Source organism: Mytilus galloprovincialis, chromosome 3, assembly GCF_965363235.1.
Source record: "Mytilus galloprovincialis chromosome 3, xbMytGall1.hap1.1, whole genome shotgun sequence".
In the NCBI taxonomy this organism is placed as follows: domain Eukaryota; kingdom Metazoa; phylum Mollusca; class Bivalvia; order Mytilida; family Mytilidae; genus Mytilus; species Mytilus galloprovincialis.
Window position 1 is genome coordinate 3,950,118 of NC_134840.1, and position 16,834 is coordinate 3,966,951.

The 16,834-nt window shown below is 31.3% G+C and overlaps 1 protein-coding gene across 16 annotated transcripts in view; it reads left to right on the top strand.

The window, feature by feature from the left end:
* The window catches only part of LOC143066989 (peripheral plasma membrane protein CASK-like), a 196,150-nt gene that overhangs the window by 92,328 nt on the left and 86,988 nt on the right, over positions 1-16,834 (top strand). For 13 of the 16 annotated variants that reach the window (XM_076239891.1, XM_076239887.1, XM_076239890.1 and 10 more), the window contains 2 exons: positions 2,067-2,157; positions 3,621-3,742. In XM_076239891.1, coding sequence (XP_076096006.1) covers positions 2,067-2,157; positions 3,621-3,742 — 213 coding nt within the window. The remainder of the gene's footprint in view (positions 1-2,066; positions 2,158-3,620; positions 3,743-16,834) is intronic. The other 3 variants (XM_076239901.1, XM_076239888.1, XM_076239894.1) reach the window with 1 other exon arrangement.

Sequence of the window (16,834 nt, forward strand, 5' to 3'; positions counted from 1 at the left end):
ACATTCTAGTACTGCTTGTGATATTGATCTATATAATATATGAGGGTTTGGATGGGGTTAAATGATTAAAGAATATAATGCCCTTAAAAAATGAAGATTAGAGAATAACAGGCAAAAAAAAAAAAAATGAAAATTGGAGAAATGCGTGGTCAAATTTTTTGAAGATTAGAGAAAAAAGAGGTTAATTTTTTGAAGATTAGAGAAAAAAAGTGGTGAAAATTAAATGTTTACAGAACAACAGACCCCCCCCCCTTGTTTTTTTTGTTATTAAATTATTAAAACTACTACTTTTTTTTTTATTTCTTGACAATGTATCAGACAAACATAAAGTCATCTTACTGGTGTTTATCTCAACAAAAAGATTACAACAATCAAACAATTTAAAAAAAGATAGGTTATAATAGCATCTTCAACTATCACCCCCCAAAAAAGAAGTATGTCAGACACTTTTAGGAGCCAAATCATCACACGACAAAATGCCGCGAAAAATTCTACCCTCAAAAATGAGGCCGCGCACAAAAACCCCCATGGCCATTTTCAAAAGTTGGCAGGTATGCAAAGATCAAGTTTGAATTTTACCATTCTAGAGTTATGCCTCTTTGTAAATATAAAAATTGCCTAATTTTTCATTTCCGTTCTCTAAAGTTAGTTTGCCTCATCTAAATGTTATGAAATTTATACACAATGCTTGTTAAAATGATTTATTTTAAGGGTTATGGAGCAAACAGTCTAGTAATTGAGGGCCAATAAGGGGTCAAAAATAAGCATTTTTGTAGTTTCGGGACAATAACTTATGTATAACTGTATGGATCTCTCTGACATTGTACCACAAGGTTCCATATAATGATGGAAAAGCTTTGATTTTGTTTGTGGTTAATATCCCTGAACATTTTGGAATAAGGGGCCAAAAAAGGGCCAAATAGAAGTATTTTTCTAGAATATAGGCAATAACTTGGGTTTAAGTGAATGGATATCTCTGAAATTATGCTGCAAGGTTTCTTACTACAAAGGAAAAACTGGAATTGGGTTTTGGGGTTCTTGCTCCAAGGTGGGAGGGGGGTTTCAATAAGTGAGGGGTAAAAAAAGAGGCCCAAATAATCATTTTTGTAGTTTTCAGTTAATAACTTGTGTTTTAGTATATAAATCTTTCTGAAATTATACCACAAGTTTCCATACTACAAAGGGATGGTTATTGGGGGTTATGACTCAAATCATCAAGCAAGTAGGGGCAAAAAAGGGGAAAAACAAGGGTTTTTCTAGTGAAAGGACAATTTAGACAATTTAAAAGCAGTGTAAGGGAGGTAATGCAATTAAAATTTAAAAAATACTGTCATATATATGTTAGTTACTAGATTACCTCCTTTATACTGCTTGTTTTCAAAAGTTTAAAGAGAAATTTTCAATTGCACAGTATTGTGCAATAGATTTGTTAAATCTTTGACCACATTTACAGTATTTGACAGTATCAAGCTTGAATATTGTGACCAAATTTGCCCCAACTGTTCAGGGTTCGACTACTGCGGTCGTATAAAACTGTGCCCTGCAGAGCACCTGTTTTTTTTTTAATTGGATAACCCACTAAGGAGTTATTGTCCCTGTAATCAACTAATCCTGCAGATTTATACCAAGATTCTTAACACTTAACAGACTGTTTTCACACTTATTGAAGTGCATTTCTCGTTATGGAGGTGTTAAAATATTTATTTATCCAAATTCTCACATGACATTTCCATATTTTATAAATGTTCATTATAGACTGTTGTACGTTATGACATTTATTTGTAACCTGGCAATTTGAGTCTTTGGTCTTTTTTTCTTTCTTATGTCTAAAATAGATTAGAATGGAAAAATTAATATTTATAATGCCTTGTTGATGAACTTCAAAATATTATCATTTACCTTTTTACTTCTATTTTTAACTTATATTGACATAGTTTGTCTTATCTCTTAGAAAATTTCCTGTTACTAAATTTGAACAGAATGAGTCATTTTTGTGTTAAATGATTTCCTTTTATAGAACTACAGAGTATATTGGTTGTTTGTATGCCAGTTTGGTTGTATTTCAGGGTGCTATAATGGCAGCTGTTTCCAGTTCTAAATGGAACACATTTTATAACGACCCTCCAGATATGGCAGAGGATGATATAACCTCAGCTGGTAAATATTTTTATCTTCATGTGTGTTTTATTGTTTGGTTAAAATATTTATCTATTAATGAGTAGTATATTTACCATATTATTCTCAAGGTAGTATTTCTTACCTAATCTTCTAAATCTTTGTATGTATTTACATAAAACCAAAGCAAAATTATTTTCACAAAAGATCATTTTTAAATAAAAAACAAGAAAAATATTCTTCCTACACATTTAGACTAAAAATGTAAAACAATTCTTCAGTTGATTCAAGAAGTTTAAATTAGGAGAAAATAAAACAAAATAAACACAGGTTTCCTTAAATGGTCTCCAAGTTAATGGTAATGTGTGTTAGTATCGGCACTATCCATCTGGTTTTGAACAAATGATACATACAGTTGTACAGTCTGATATATAAAAAGTGTCAAGTAGGCATAAAACAATATTGTTTCTATTTTTGCATTTCACTAAAATGTTCCAAGGCTAAAAAAATGCATCACTTAATAAGATATAAATGCAGTAATTTTATGGGTTAAAACTAAGCATACAGTTCAAACTTTGAATACACTAAAAGAAATTAGTATAGTCATAATTGATAGGTTTATTCTATTCTTTTTAATTTGAGAATTGAAAAAATCGTCTATCATACATTCTGTTTTTGATAATTTATTTACTAGCTGATGCTAAAATATAAATACAAAAATTAAAGAAGGGGGAAATCCACTGTTCAAAGGGAAATAACTTAAATTCTTTTTTGCTTAAATTTTCTGATGGTCTCTGTTCATGTTTTATTATAAAGTACTACTTTATAATAATTAATCAAATATACCTGACACAACAATAATTACATAGTCATAAAAGTAAGCTTATAATTTGTATGATCACAAATAATAAAACTTATATACACACTCTTTAATACTAATAATTATAGTGTAAAAGTAATGAAATAAAATATGCCTTAAACGTGGTACCTTACACCTTCACTAAAATTAATTTGACTCGTTTAATTTTCATAAAATTTTGACAAAATATTTATTTTGACCCTTTAACAAAAATATTAAAATTTCAAAAAATTTGAACCAACCATTTTATCAGGAAAATTACACTGGTTATATAGCAGTTTGACAAAAACTTTTTATGAGCATTGAGAAGCTTAATATTCTCTAAACAACACAACATAATTAAACGTTTACCTGATTTTACAGAGTTATCTCCCGGTAGTGTTAGGTAACACCTTAAGACACAATAATAATTTTATAGTTATAATGGTAAACTTATAATTACAATACACTATGGTTTGTGAGGAGCCAAGTCCTGCCATACTTGCTAAAGTCTTTGTGGAAGGAAATGCTCATGAAAATATAGAAGATCCTGTTTTATTTGATATTAAAACCTGCATCTCCGGTAATCTTATTTACCTAAAAATTTGTATCTTGGATATGTGATATACTGTGACTATGTAATGAGTCCTTTTTTATTTTGTGTAAGGAGCTGTGTCTCAGGTGCTAGACTCGTTAGAAGAGATACAGTGTCTCACAGATTGTTCCGAACAAGAAAAAGACCTCATCGAAAAAGTTTTTCAAGATACCAAACTACATGCCTTATTAAATGTAAGTACTTATACTATTATTGTAGTAGTAGAAATATTCCATATCATATAGATGATTGATGGTATTAATCATGTCAGCCAATTAATTGCTGTTGACAGTTACTTCAATGCTTGGTAAAGATATTTGCTATTGAAATACTTTCAGTTTGAAATACCCTGTTATGCATTGACAAAATGTATATCAATTCACATTATTTAGTCTAAATGACTTTTTATGGAATCTAAACATTACTCCATATTCAGATACTAGATACTTCAATATTCATAATTATTTAAGTAATGTAATAAAAGATGGCAGTAATTTTGATATTCTCAGGATTACTTTTTATCTTACCTCCTATACATTTCCAGGAATATGATTGGTTAAAAGCGTCCGCGTGCAAACCGTGTATATTTGATATTAGGTTAGTAGGGAGGCGGGGCTTATCTCATACACGGTTAGTAGTGGAGTTATGTCCCTTTATATTCCTTATTAGGTAAGAAGGGGGCGGGGCTTATTTCATACACGGTTAGTAATGGTGTTATGTCCCTTTATAAAAAACAAAACGGTACTGAGAAAAAATCTTAAAAGTTCGAACAGACAAAGAAATTGATGATTAAGATTGAAACAAATTCATAAAACACATTTAAACCTTACAAGTCGTTATTGTTGGCATCTGTTTTTGTAGGATCAATGGAAGTATTTTCTTAGTGCTAACAGTATTGAAGACTTGCTCATTTTGAGAATCACTAGTCTTACTTTCACACGTTAAGATAGTCGGTAAGATAAATTCGTTACATAGTGTGCTAGTGACGTAATATGGTATATATATGGTCAGTAAATTCCATATGGGGATTCGAGCTTCGCTCTCACCCCATATATACCGTATTAGGTCACTAGCACACTATGTAACTAATAGTATCCTTTCCCCTGATCAGAAAAGAATATTTCATTTGCTAAAGAGACTGCAATAAATAGTGTTAAAAATGTCAAATTTGATAAAATTAACAAAATGAAACCTTGAATTGTCTCCCTTTTCTCATATTATCTGAACTTTACTATTACTGGTGTTTAATGGTTTGCATAATTCAGAATCCTTTACTTAAGAATTGAATGCTTCTTTTTGTAACTTCATTGGGGTGTAAAAGCGTTGACCGAAGTACATTTTGTATGAAACACGGAAGCGCTTCATACTAAAAATGTGCACACGGTCATCGCTTTTACAACCCTATGAAGTTTCGAAAGGAAGCATTTTAATACTTATAATTACATTTATTTAGCAATGATCATAAAAACACGAATTTTATTATTGTTTTATTTAATTCACCTGTGCACTTATTTGTGGGCCCACATGTTATCATGAATGAAAAGTTTTATTGAGCAATGCAATTGCTTACGGAATAACATGTGATGTGCAGTTAGCCAATCAGAATAAAGTACCATAATGAAACATACATCTTATGTAATTATTACTTGTATCAAGCACTTACAGTAATGATTCTGTTTATTTTCTGATAGAGAGTTCCCTAGACTACTTTTGTAGCCAATGTAAACAACATTAACACTACACATAAATGTGTAGACATTATATACATAACATAATTGGTTAAAAACCAAAACAAAACTATAAAGAATTAACCCATATTTTGTTGGAATTTATTGATGAGTAAATTGCACCATTTTATTTGTAATAATTTTACATAAAAGTCTGTTATATTTTGTGATATATTGAAATGAACATGTAAAATACACATTTGACTTTGCACTTCTATAAATGAAATGAGAGAAGCATGTGACAGTAGTGCAAGCGACTTGGATTGGTTTACAAATATATACTAGTATTGCAGGTTTCTGTTGGAACATTACTATTCATTTCTTAGTTAGAGATGCACTATTGAATCATCTCCTCTTTATATCTTAAGCAGAATCCTCACATTGAATAATAGTACCTAGCTTTGTATATGTTATTGGGATTTTCTAACTTTAGTATAAAAATGAAATTTGAATTCAAATAAAGAACATATGTAATTTGCTAACATCAAAGTATTGAAATATGGATAGATGTCTCATTGGCAATCATATCACATTTGAAAGTATGAACATGGTATGATGCCAATGAGACAACTCCCTACCACAGACCAAATTACCCAGAAATTAACAACTGTAGTTCACTGTAAGGCCTTCAACAATGTACAAAACCCAAAACAACACATCAAGCTTTTATAGGCCCCTTCATGAAAAATGTAGAATTAAAACTCTCTTTAATTTCTAGAATACAACACAAACTCACCAGAAATTGAGGATGTTTTCAGGTGCTATGGAAAGGTTTAGCTGATCCTACTCCACATATGACATCTGACATTATTAGCAAGTGTTTAGGTATAACTCAATAGCCAAAAGGTTACTGACTCTTATTTAACACACAGACATCAAGAAATTCATACACAGTCATATAATTTTGTTTTACCCAAAATCTTAAGTATTTTGTGAAAGATTACATAAATTAATTGTCCATTTTTTTCCCTAGTGATATTTTGTTTTAAAAATAAATATCATGGTAATTGTCAAATGAAGAATGCTGGCTCCCATTAGCTTTCTCTTTTCTTATAAGAAAATAAGGTGATATGTGCCTGTGCCAAGTCTGGAGCCTGTATATATTGTAGTCGTTGTTTGTTGCTGTATCACCTAATTGTAATATGTTTGTTGTTACTATCAGATTATTACATGTCATTTTTCATATCGCATGTATTATCAGCCCTCGAGCCATGGGGCTCTTGGGCTGATATTGAACCTAGGGCTGATAATACATGCGATATGAAAAATGACATGTTATGATTTTTTATCATATACTTCAACAATGGAGAAAAATAACAGATTCATATATTGATCCTTTTACGTGGTTCCCAAAAAGAAGTTGAAAGACTGAAAGTTTACGGACGTTGGACCCCTAATTTAGTACATTCGTATACTTTCCAGTATCCAAATGATTGTTTTGTACACTTCTTTGTAATGTTTCACTAAAAATGTAGCATTGAGGTGTATTTTCCGGAATTTGCCGAGTATCACTGGAATGCCATGTGATAACGTTACGGAAAGGCATGTGATAAACTTTTCATATCAGGCCGCTAAGCACCTATTCGAAAAATATGGAATTTACTTTAATTTAATGCTATTATCATACAGTAAAAATCATATGTTATTTATTCTAAGTATATGATAAATACATTTATTATATGTTTAGTAGTTAATACAGTAGTTTTGCATATGTGATAAATAGCCTGCTGTTTATTCCATATCCTGCAACTTTGATGCGCACACATTATCGCATACCCTTTATCACTCCCTTACTTTTTTTTTCTTTTTTTTTTTTAAACATAAAGTCAGTTTTTAATTATCATGTTTATGTAAGCTTAAGAAAATTTTTCCTCAAAATAGGTCCATTTGAACGGTCATTTGGGAGGGACGTAATTTATTGAATGACGTCATTGTTTGGTATGTGACGTCACGAACATCAAGCTTTCATATTTTTTGGCACACTAAATGCAACTATAAAAAATACAAAACACACAAAAAGATACAATAATAAACAAAATATTTTTAAAACAACAGCACGCAAAGTGTAAGGTAACCCAGGTGCTTTGGATAAGTAATTGATCAGTTCTTTTAAGGCTTTTGAAGCAAGACAAAAGTAGAACTGAAGGTTACCAAATGCTATGGATCAGAAAATAGTTCATATAATATAATACTCTCCTGTTGAAATATATGATAAAGCATATAAAACATGGCAAAATCCTTATCACACGCCGTATCACCCTCGACCAATATCATCCCTTGGGCCTAAAGGCCCTTGGGGTAATATTGGTGTCTCGGGATGATACGACATATGATACGGATTTTGCCATGTATTAACCTCTATTTATCAGGCTGTTAGTTTTCTTGTTTGAATGGTTTTACATATGTCATTTTGTGGTTTTATATAACTTGCTATATGATATGAGTTTTGCTCATTGTTGATGGCTGTATAATCACCAGTACATATTTTGTAGTAATTCTTCATCATTTTATCCCCACTTTACTATTAAAAAAAATGGGAGGAATACTGTTTTACCTCTATCTGTCCATCCATCAATTTATTAGTCCATCCTTATCTTTGTCAGGAACTACATTTCAAGGATTTCTGAAATTTGGTTTTGGGTTTATATGAGTAAGCTATACGGTGTGATGGGTTTTCAGATTCCTCACTCAACAACTTCCTGTTTACAGAACATTTACATCATTTTAAACATGACATACAATTTGAAAATTTTGTCACTTTTTCTCAGGAACTGCATTTCAAGGATTTCTGAAATTTTTTAGTCTCTGGTGCAGAGTTGTTTTATAGGCAATCATACCACATCTAATTTTTACATGTGATAGGATTGCCAATGAGACATCTATCCATATTTCAATACCATGGTACTTTATTGTTTATAAACTGCATATGGGCATTATTTAAACAAAAGTTTAAGAAAAAACATGGCATAGAAAGCAGTTATTATAAAGAAAGATGGGAATACTAAATTTGTTTGAAAGTTTTAAGTTTTGTATAAAAACTTTTTGATTTGACATATAGATTAAACCTGCATTATTAGAAAACAGATAGAAGTGAGCATATCTTGGACAGATACAATTTTATAACAATATTTCATTAATGCAAAATATACCAAAGTGCCAAAGTTGATTAAAGGTGTCAAGAGTTGAGAAGAAATCAATGATTTTAATTTGAATATTGACAAGGATAGATGGTTGTGGCTCTTTTCAATTCTTTGTAGGAATTGTTTGCAAATTAAACTTGCTATGCATTAACAGAAGAAAAAAGTAAATTAGTTGTATAGCTTTTAAAATTAAGAATTAAGACTGATCTTTTGGGATTGACATGCTATCTGATGCTGTTATAAAGTTAACAAAACAGTTTGAATGAGTGATATACAGACCTTGAAACAGAAATGTTTTTCTCAGAGGATATTTATGGTAAAAAATATTTAAGATAGCAATATACAACAGTGGCAGATCCAGATATTTTCATAAGAGGTACGCCACTGACTGCCTTGTAGAGGGGGCCCTCTCCAGTTAGGCTTCAGTGATTCCCTATAAAAGCAACCAATTTTTTCCCACAAACGGGGACCTGGGCCAAAAAGACATAAAGAATAAGGATATTGTGTGTATGATTATAACTGTATGATGAGAGTTGGATTAATATGATCTTTTCACACACAGAAAAAGCTGTAGCATATCTGAATTCAACATATGATTGACTATAAGATATTCTAAAAAACCAAAAGAGAAGTATATCACCAAAAAGGCAATTTCTAAATAGATTTTGTTTTTCTCGTTGCTTCATAAATGATTTAATGAAAGTATATTGTTTATATATAGTATGGACTGTATACTAACTAAACCTGCTCTTTATAACCCAAAAGAATGAGTGAGTGTAAAAATATGTATCAGGGAAATGAACAATTTATTACAATAACACCATACCATAGACCATAATTATTGTTTTGAAGAAAATTGGAAATGCCAAATCAAGGCACTGAACCATAGATTACAAGATGTTATCCTGGACTGAAACAAACATCTTATGTTTAAAGATAAACTAAGCGTACCAGACTGAAAAATGAGTCGATCTGTGAAATTTATCAATTAGTTGTAGAGATTGTTTAAACCTCTGATTAGACTGGTTTAATTGATCATTTTATCCTGATGACTAATTACTGGTGAAGTGTAAAGGCGACATCTCTTTTCTTTGATGAGAAGGTTTTGCGTCTTTAGCTTTCCGATTGACTTCCCAATCAATTCATGAAAATGTGGAAATGTTACAGACTGCTTAAGTGTATTCATGTAGAATCCTAAAAGCATTTTGGAATATTGAACATAATTTGATTTTAATTTTAACCAAATTCAGTCCTTTAATTTGTTTATGGGCTAATTTGATTGTAGAAATGGCCTTAAGAACCAGTCAACACATTGTAGTTAGTTTGGTAATGCTGTTTAAACTCATATTTAAAGATGGTCACATGGTTTTACAACCAGCATTTCTATTATTTCACCTGGTATTATACAAAATTTCAAAAGTGTGTGGTTTCTCTTTTTTCTTTAGATAATTGTTCTTATAGATTTTTTTGTAGAATGCAAGCAATATTTCTAATTGTAGTCTGCCAAATTGCTATAGGGTTTCTTTGGCCGAAAAAAGAAATTTGACAAATTTGTCACTATATATTTAACTAACAAATCTGTAAATTTCTGTCTGTCCGAAAGACTTTTTGTCTGGCATTTTGTCGGTCAGACAGAGTTTGGAATACACTGTCATTAAAAAAATATGAGAATTAGAAAATCAGAGAAATAATTTAACTACATATATGTTGGTTGTTACTAAGATGAGAGAAAAAATGTAAATACAAATTGTGATTAAAAGATAGGCCAAAAAAAATACAAAATGAACATTCAAACTGATTAGTTGAAAATAAACCATGACTAAAAAAAGGAAAAGACTGTTTACATGACCTAGTCACCTTGTAACCTGAAAATAAACTGACAAGACCATGACTAAAAAAGGAGAAGACTGTTTACATGACCTAGTCACCTTGTAACCTGAAAATAAACTGACAAGACCATGACTAAAAAAGGAAAAGACTGTTTACATGACCTAGTCACCTTGTAACCTGAAAATAAACTGACAAGACCATGACTAAAAAAGGAAAAGACTGTTTACATGACCTAGTCACCTTGTAACCTGAAAATAAACTGACAAGACCATGACTAAAAAAGGAAAAGACTGTTTACATGACCTAGTCACCTTGTAACCTGAAAATATACTGACAAGACCATGACTAAAAACGGAAAAGACTGTTTACATGACCTAGTCACCTTGTAACCTGAAAATAAACTGACAAGACCATGACTAAAAAAAGGAAAAGACTGTTTACATGACCTAGTCACCTTGTAACCTGAAAATAAACTGACAAGACCATGACTAAAAAAGGAGAAGACTGTTTACATGACCTAGTCACCTTGTAACCTGATAATAAACTGACAAGACCATGACTAAAAAAGAAAAAGACTGTTTACATGACCTAGTCACCTTGTAACCTGAAAATAAACTGACAAGACCATGACTAAAAAAGGAAAAGACTGTTTACATGACCTAGTCACCTTGTAACCTGAAAATAAACTGACAAGACCATGACTAAAAAAAGGAAAAGACTGTTTACATGACCTAGTCACCTTGTAACCTGAAAATAAACTGACAAGACCATGACTAAAAAAGAAAAAGACTGTTTACATGACCTAGTCACCTTGTAACCTGAAAATAAACTGACAAGACCATGACTAAAAAAGGAAAAGACTGTTTACATGACCTAGTCACCTTGTAACCTGAAAATATACTGACAAGACCATGACTAAAAAAGGAGAAGACTGTTTACATGACCTAGTCACCTTGTAACCTGAAAATAAACTGACAAGACCATGACTAAAAAAGAAGACTGTTTACATGACCTAGTCACCTTGTAACCTGAAAATAAACTGACAAGACCATGACTAAAAAAGGAGAAGACTGTTTACATGACCTAGTCACCTTGTAACCTGATAACACTTGATGTGTTAGTTTGACCGTAAACTCTCATGTGAAACTCAGAATAACTAATTTTCTCTGTTATGCTGCTTACATTAGAAGAAATCATATTTAGTTATGGGTGGTTACAAGATGCACATTAAGAGACTTCCTAATGAATTCAAGACACAATTTTATAATGTTCCATAGAAACAATATTCTATAAATGCTCATTTGCATGCTAAGTATATACAGTAAGGAAAACCATAATCTTCTTACTCCCATTGAGCACTAAGTAGGTTATATAACTTTCAAATGATTTATATCTAAGAAGCCAGAGGTAGTGGCAGTGGTCAGACTGACCATAATTGACTTGACCTTTATGTGACATTTTTGGAAGTTGTTAACCAATTTATGCTGAATAAGTCTTGGTCATGATTGATTTCTCTGTATATGTGATGAAAATGAATTATTTCTTAATTCTGGAAATAAAAGAACAGTCCAATCGAATTTATCATATCTGATTAGATGCTGTTGGACTACATTTGTATCCTGTATAAGTATTTTTATTTAACTAAACAAAAGTGATCCTTCTTTAATATAAAAGTGAATGGTCAATGCCACACACAGCTTTGAAGTATTTGTATCCTGTATAAGTATTTTCATGTAACTAAACAAAAGTGATCACTCTTTAATAAAAAGGTGAAAGGTCAAGGCCACACATGACTTTGAAGTATTTGTATTCCTGTATACGTTTTTTCATTTAACTAAACAAAAGTGATCACTCTTTAATATAAAGGTAAATGTTCAAGGCCACAATGACCTGGAAGTTTAACTATGTTCACAGTCAACACTTATTTGGCTTTTACCAACATCTTCTGTTTTTTCATTAAGTTATTATTCTGGCCCGGCTTTTAACCAAATTAATTATTATGTTTTATTACTTTTTATTGTACAGCCTGTGGAATATTGATAATATTTAGCTGAGACTCTTAGGTTTAGTTATAACTGAATTTCTAGTAACATTAATATGAACTAACTGGATAATCACAGAATATAACAATCTATTGATTTCCTTGTTTTTCACCTGTAAATGACTTTCCTTAATTAGTGTTCAGGTGGAAGACAGCTGATGATGAGAGAAATTGAATCCTGTAGGAAAATAAGTTACAAATAATACGAGGCTGCTTTCCATGATTTTGTTTGTGGGAGCTTAAATGGTTTCCTTTTCTTAGAAAGTTGAGATTGTCAATTATGGCTTATGAATTTTGTTGCTTAGCAACACAATACAGTTGTCTTTAAAATAAGAGACATTAGTTAACTGATGTTCTAAATGTAGTAAATCCAGTCAGAAGATACAAATAAAATAAACAAAACTGAGGAAATCGTATGATGTCCAAAAGTAGTGAAACTGTGTGCCTAAAGAGAGTAAGCACTTCCTGTCTACCCAGATTATTAATGATCATCAAGACTTGTGTACCTAAAGAGAGTAAGCACTTCCTGTCTACCCAGATTAGAAATGATCATCAAGACTTGTGTGCCTAAAGAGAGTAAGCACTTCCTGTCTACCCAGATTAGTAATGATCATCAAGACTTGTGTGCCTAAAGAGAGTAAGCACTTCCTGTCTACCCAGATTAGTAATGATCATCAAGACTTGTGTGCCTAAAGAGAGTAAGCACTTCCTGTCTACCCAGATTAGTAATGATCAACAACAACATTATTATCAGATTTTTAAGTGTAGACACACTTGTTTGGACTTACAACTAAAAGCCTGAACAGATAAATATTTAAGTCTGAAAGAAGTCTTATGTGTCTATTATTGGTCTCATGAATATAAATATATGTTTATATTTTCATTGAACTTTTGAATGATCTGTTATGCCAGCTCCGGAACTCAATTAAACTGATTGAAAGATTAGGTCTTCATCATATCATGTCTGAGTAAGTATGAGAACGCCCTGATGTAAACACAGCAATAGTTATTTTACCAAATATATAGGGCTCTGTTGCCTTACTTTGCCTTTGGTTTACTTGTGTCACCAAATTTAGTGGGTCCTGCTTCCTTACTTTGAATTAAGTTACTGAACAAAAATATAGGGCTCTGCTGCCTTTCTTTGCCCTTGTATTTAGTCATTTGACCAAAGTATAGTCATGTTTAAGTTAATCTTAACAAAAAATGGATGCACCCTTGTGACTTCAATAGCTGCTGCATTTTGTAAGAAATAATAGAATTGAGCACAGGGTTATCTGACGGTATATTTGACATGCTTCTTAGAATTAATTGCCATTTTGATCATTGACCAGTCTCAGAATCCATAATACATGGAAGTATTTGTTTAATGGATTGGTGAAGCTTAAATATTATTTACTGGACATGATAATGTTTTATAGATATGTTTGGGAGAAAAGGCTACAGCACTAAAACCTATGAGACCAAACTTTGTATTAAATCATATAGTGTTGGTAGTATAATATGTCTGAGTAAATATGGGAATGCCCCGATGTAAATACAGCAAAAATAAATTACATTTGTATGTCCGCATATTGGTATAAATTTACATTAAGGAAGTTATAAATTATCAGCATTCTGCACATATTTCAATATTAGTGATAATTTATTACTGTGATATTGTAAAGTTTCTGGAAAGGAGACAATGGTTGTCAATATTCGATACCCTCATGGTTGTTGTTAATTAGATATATATTTACAAGAAGTCAGCACTTGTGAGAGTATTTATATTGTAATCATGAACAATATTTACAAATTATAGAAAACAATGCACTGGTTTTCACAACAAAAAACCTGAAAACATTTGTATAGATTAGGATACACTGTGAAAGTATAAAAAATATATAGCATATACATGTTTAATAATGCCTGGTGATGTTTCATAGCCTGGCCAGTTTCTGTCCAAAAGGAACCTTCATCTGAGGCAAAATGGTGGATTGATGTTGGCATCCTATTTATATAGATACGGTTACCATGGTAACCAACGGTTCAGAGTTAACCAGTGGTTTTGTTATCACTTTGTTCTGTCGGTTATCATTGTTACCATATTTATATAAATAGGGTGCAAACTTGAATCTTTTTAATTTGGACCTTGTAAGCAAAATTTCATTGAAACAATTAAATTCATTTCAGTGAAAGTTATGGTGTATAAAGATTGTCATGAAGCACAAATGTTGATCATATTTTAAAGAATTCATTAACCAGTTAGGGAATAAGCAACTTGTGATACTGATGTTGAATCTTTTTCAATTACATGTAGCAGCCACCTGAGTTTTCCTAGTTAAGTCAGTTTCTTATAAACTATAAACAATCTGTCAGCTTTATTTGGTGCATGGATAGATTGTAAGATTTACTTGTCTGTCTTGCAGGCTTTGTCTGACCTTGACATCATTTTCATGGTTCTTTGGTTATTTTTACATTTTCATAGTTTGGTCTGTTTCTTCCATACTAAGAGCGATTGATTCACTATATGAGTTCAAGTCTGTCTGGCTTGATTTATATGATGTGGACCTCATTTTCATGGATTTTTAATAATGTTCAGTTTATGTGTTACTTTTTGAGTAAAACTTTAGGACTATTTACTTAAATTTATTTGTGGTTAGTAGCGCACTCTTATTTTGTTTTACTTCGATGCTCCTCCTTATTTCAATTAATGGAAAAACAAAGGTTGCATAGATGAAAGTACAGAACAGTTATTTGCCCTCAGATTTTCTGGGGAAATGTCTTGTTATATTTCTATTTATTTAGTATTGTATTTACATGCCCTTCTTTGACCATGCATATTGAACTTATCTGCATTAATAAAACAAATAGTACACAGCAGAACATCTTGTTACCAATCATAGAAACAAATAAGAACTGTGTTCCTTTCACGTTGGCAAACATCAAGATTAATAGAAACACCAGCTTGTGCAGATATCATTAGACTATATGCAGTTTTGACCTTTTCATGATACCAAATTTAATAGTTTATTTAGGATAAAGAAATTGGACATGTCACCAACGAAATAGATAGGTGGAGAATTAGTTCTTGGGAAGATATTCTTACGAAATTGGACTTGTCACAGAGTGTTGGAATAAATTACGATTGAACAATTTTAGAGGGAAAATTAATCAGCTTTTTGACATCTTGAAGGAAATGTTAGTCTTGATATTGGCTGACTGGTCTAGACAAATGGATCTTATATTGTATGAGTGATTGAATTTTAGTATGGTTTCTAGGCTCTAACGGAAGAGGCAATTGTCAGGCTGTTTTAAGGGATCACTTCACAGAAAATTAACTATTATTTGGAACAATGAATTAACAATGTGTAATTTGATCTGATACTTGGCAGCAGTAAATTTATATTAGAAGATTATTAGGATTGGTACTCATAAAACAGTATTGGTTTCCTCTATAGATAATTATGTAATAGTTATTGTTTACTTTCAATCCAAACATATTCATTGATATTTTAGTGTATCTTTTTCTTAATCCTACATTTCATACAGTAGAATGTTTAGGTAGGTTATCAGAATTTATAGGAAGTTCTTTAAGCAGTCTTATGAGAATAATAAGGAGATGTGGTCATATAAGTATGGTAACACTTGAAGAGCTTGGAATTGTATATTTTATATATGTTTTTTTTTTATGTAAGACCATTGCAAGTCATTTGAAGGAAGATTTGAAGTTTTAGTAAATATATTTTTAGAAATTTAGTGTTTTCTGTTACACATTAGTTTGATTTAAGTGATATCCTGTTTTTCTTGTTTTATGGTCAATTTAAAAAAAAATGCCTGATTCAGACAGCTGTCCATCCAAGTCTAGAATCTGATTAAATTTTGAGATATGACCTTTCGTGAGCTTTTGAAGTTTTGTATGAAAAGAAAAATGGGTGTTATGGTCCAAATATTTTACCCTGACTGGTAGGAAAAAACCAAAGAGTCCAAACATCTACTAACAACAATTCCTCAACTTGACCTAAGTATATCCTTAAGATATGACCTTAATGGCTAAATATCCATTCAGAATTTTCTATAAATTATTCATAATTATAGCAGGTTATAGAAGTTGTTTGTTTTGTAATTAAAGCCATATGTTTTTGTCTAGAATTATAACCCTTAGTAACATCTCAACTGGTTACAAGTGTTCCTACCCAAGGGTGCAAACAACACCTCTTAGAGTGTTGGAACTGTTATAAATTATTTATAACTTTGCACTTTCCAAGAAATATGCTGGGCAAAATTAGAAAACTTATAACCCCATGGAGAGAAGTAAAATTATTAATGTAAAAAGTAATTTTGAAGCTTGATGCTTCTGGGTTATTTAATGATAACCAATAGCCAGGAGATTCCAGGCATTAAGAGAACAGCTTCCTGGATTTTTCCTTAATATCAACTGTATATGGGAATCAATACTGTCAAATTAGTCTGCTAATAAAAAAAATTAATGTAATTTAAAAAATTGTGTTGGATAGACAGAAATGAAGGTTACATTATATTTTGAAAGTTGAAGAAGGCTTTGATGACATG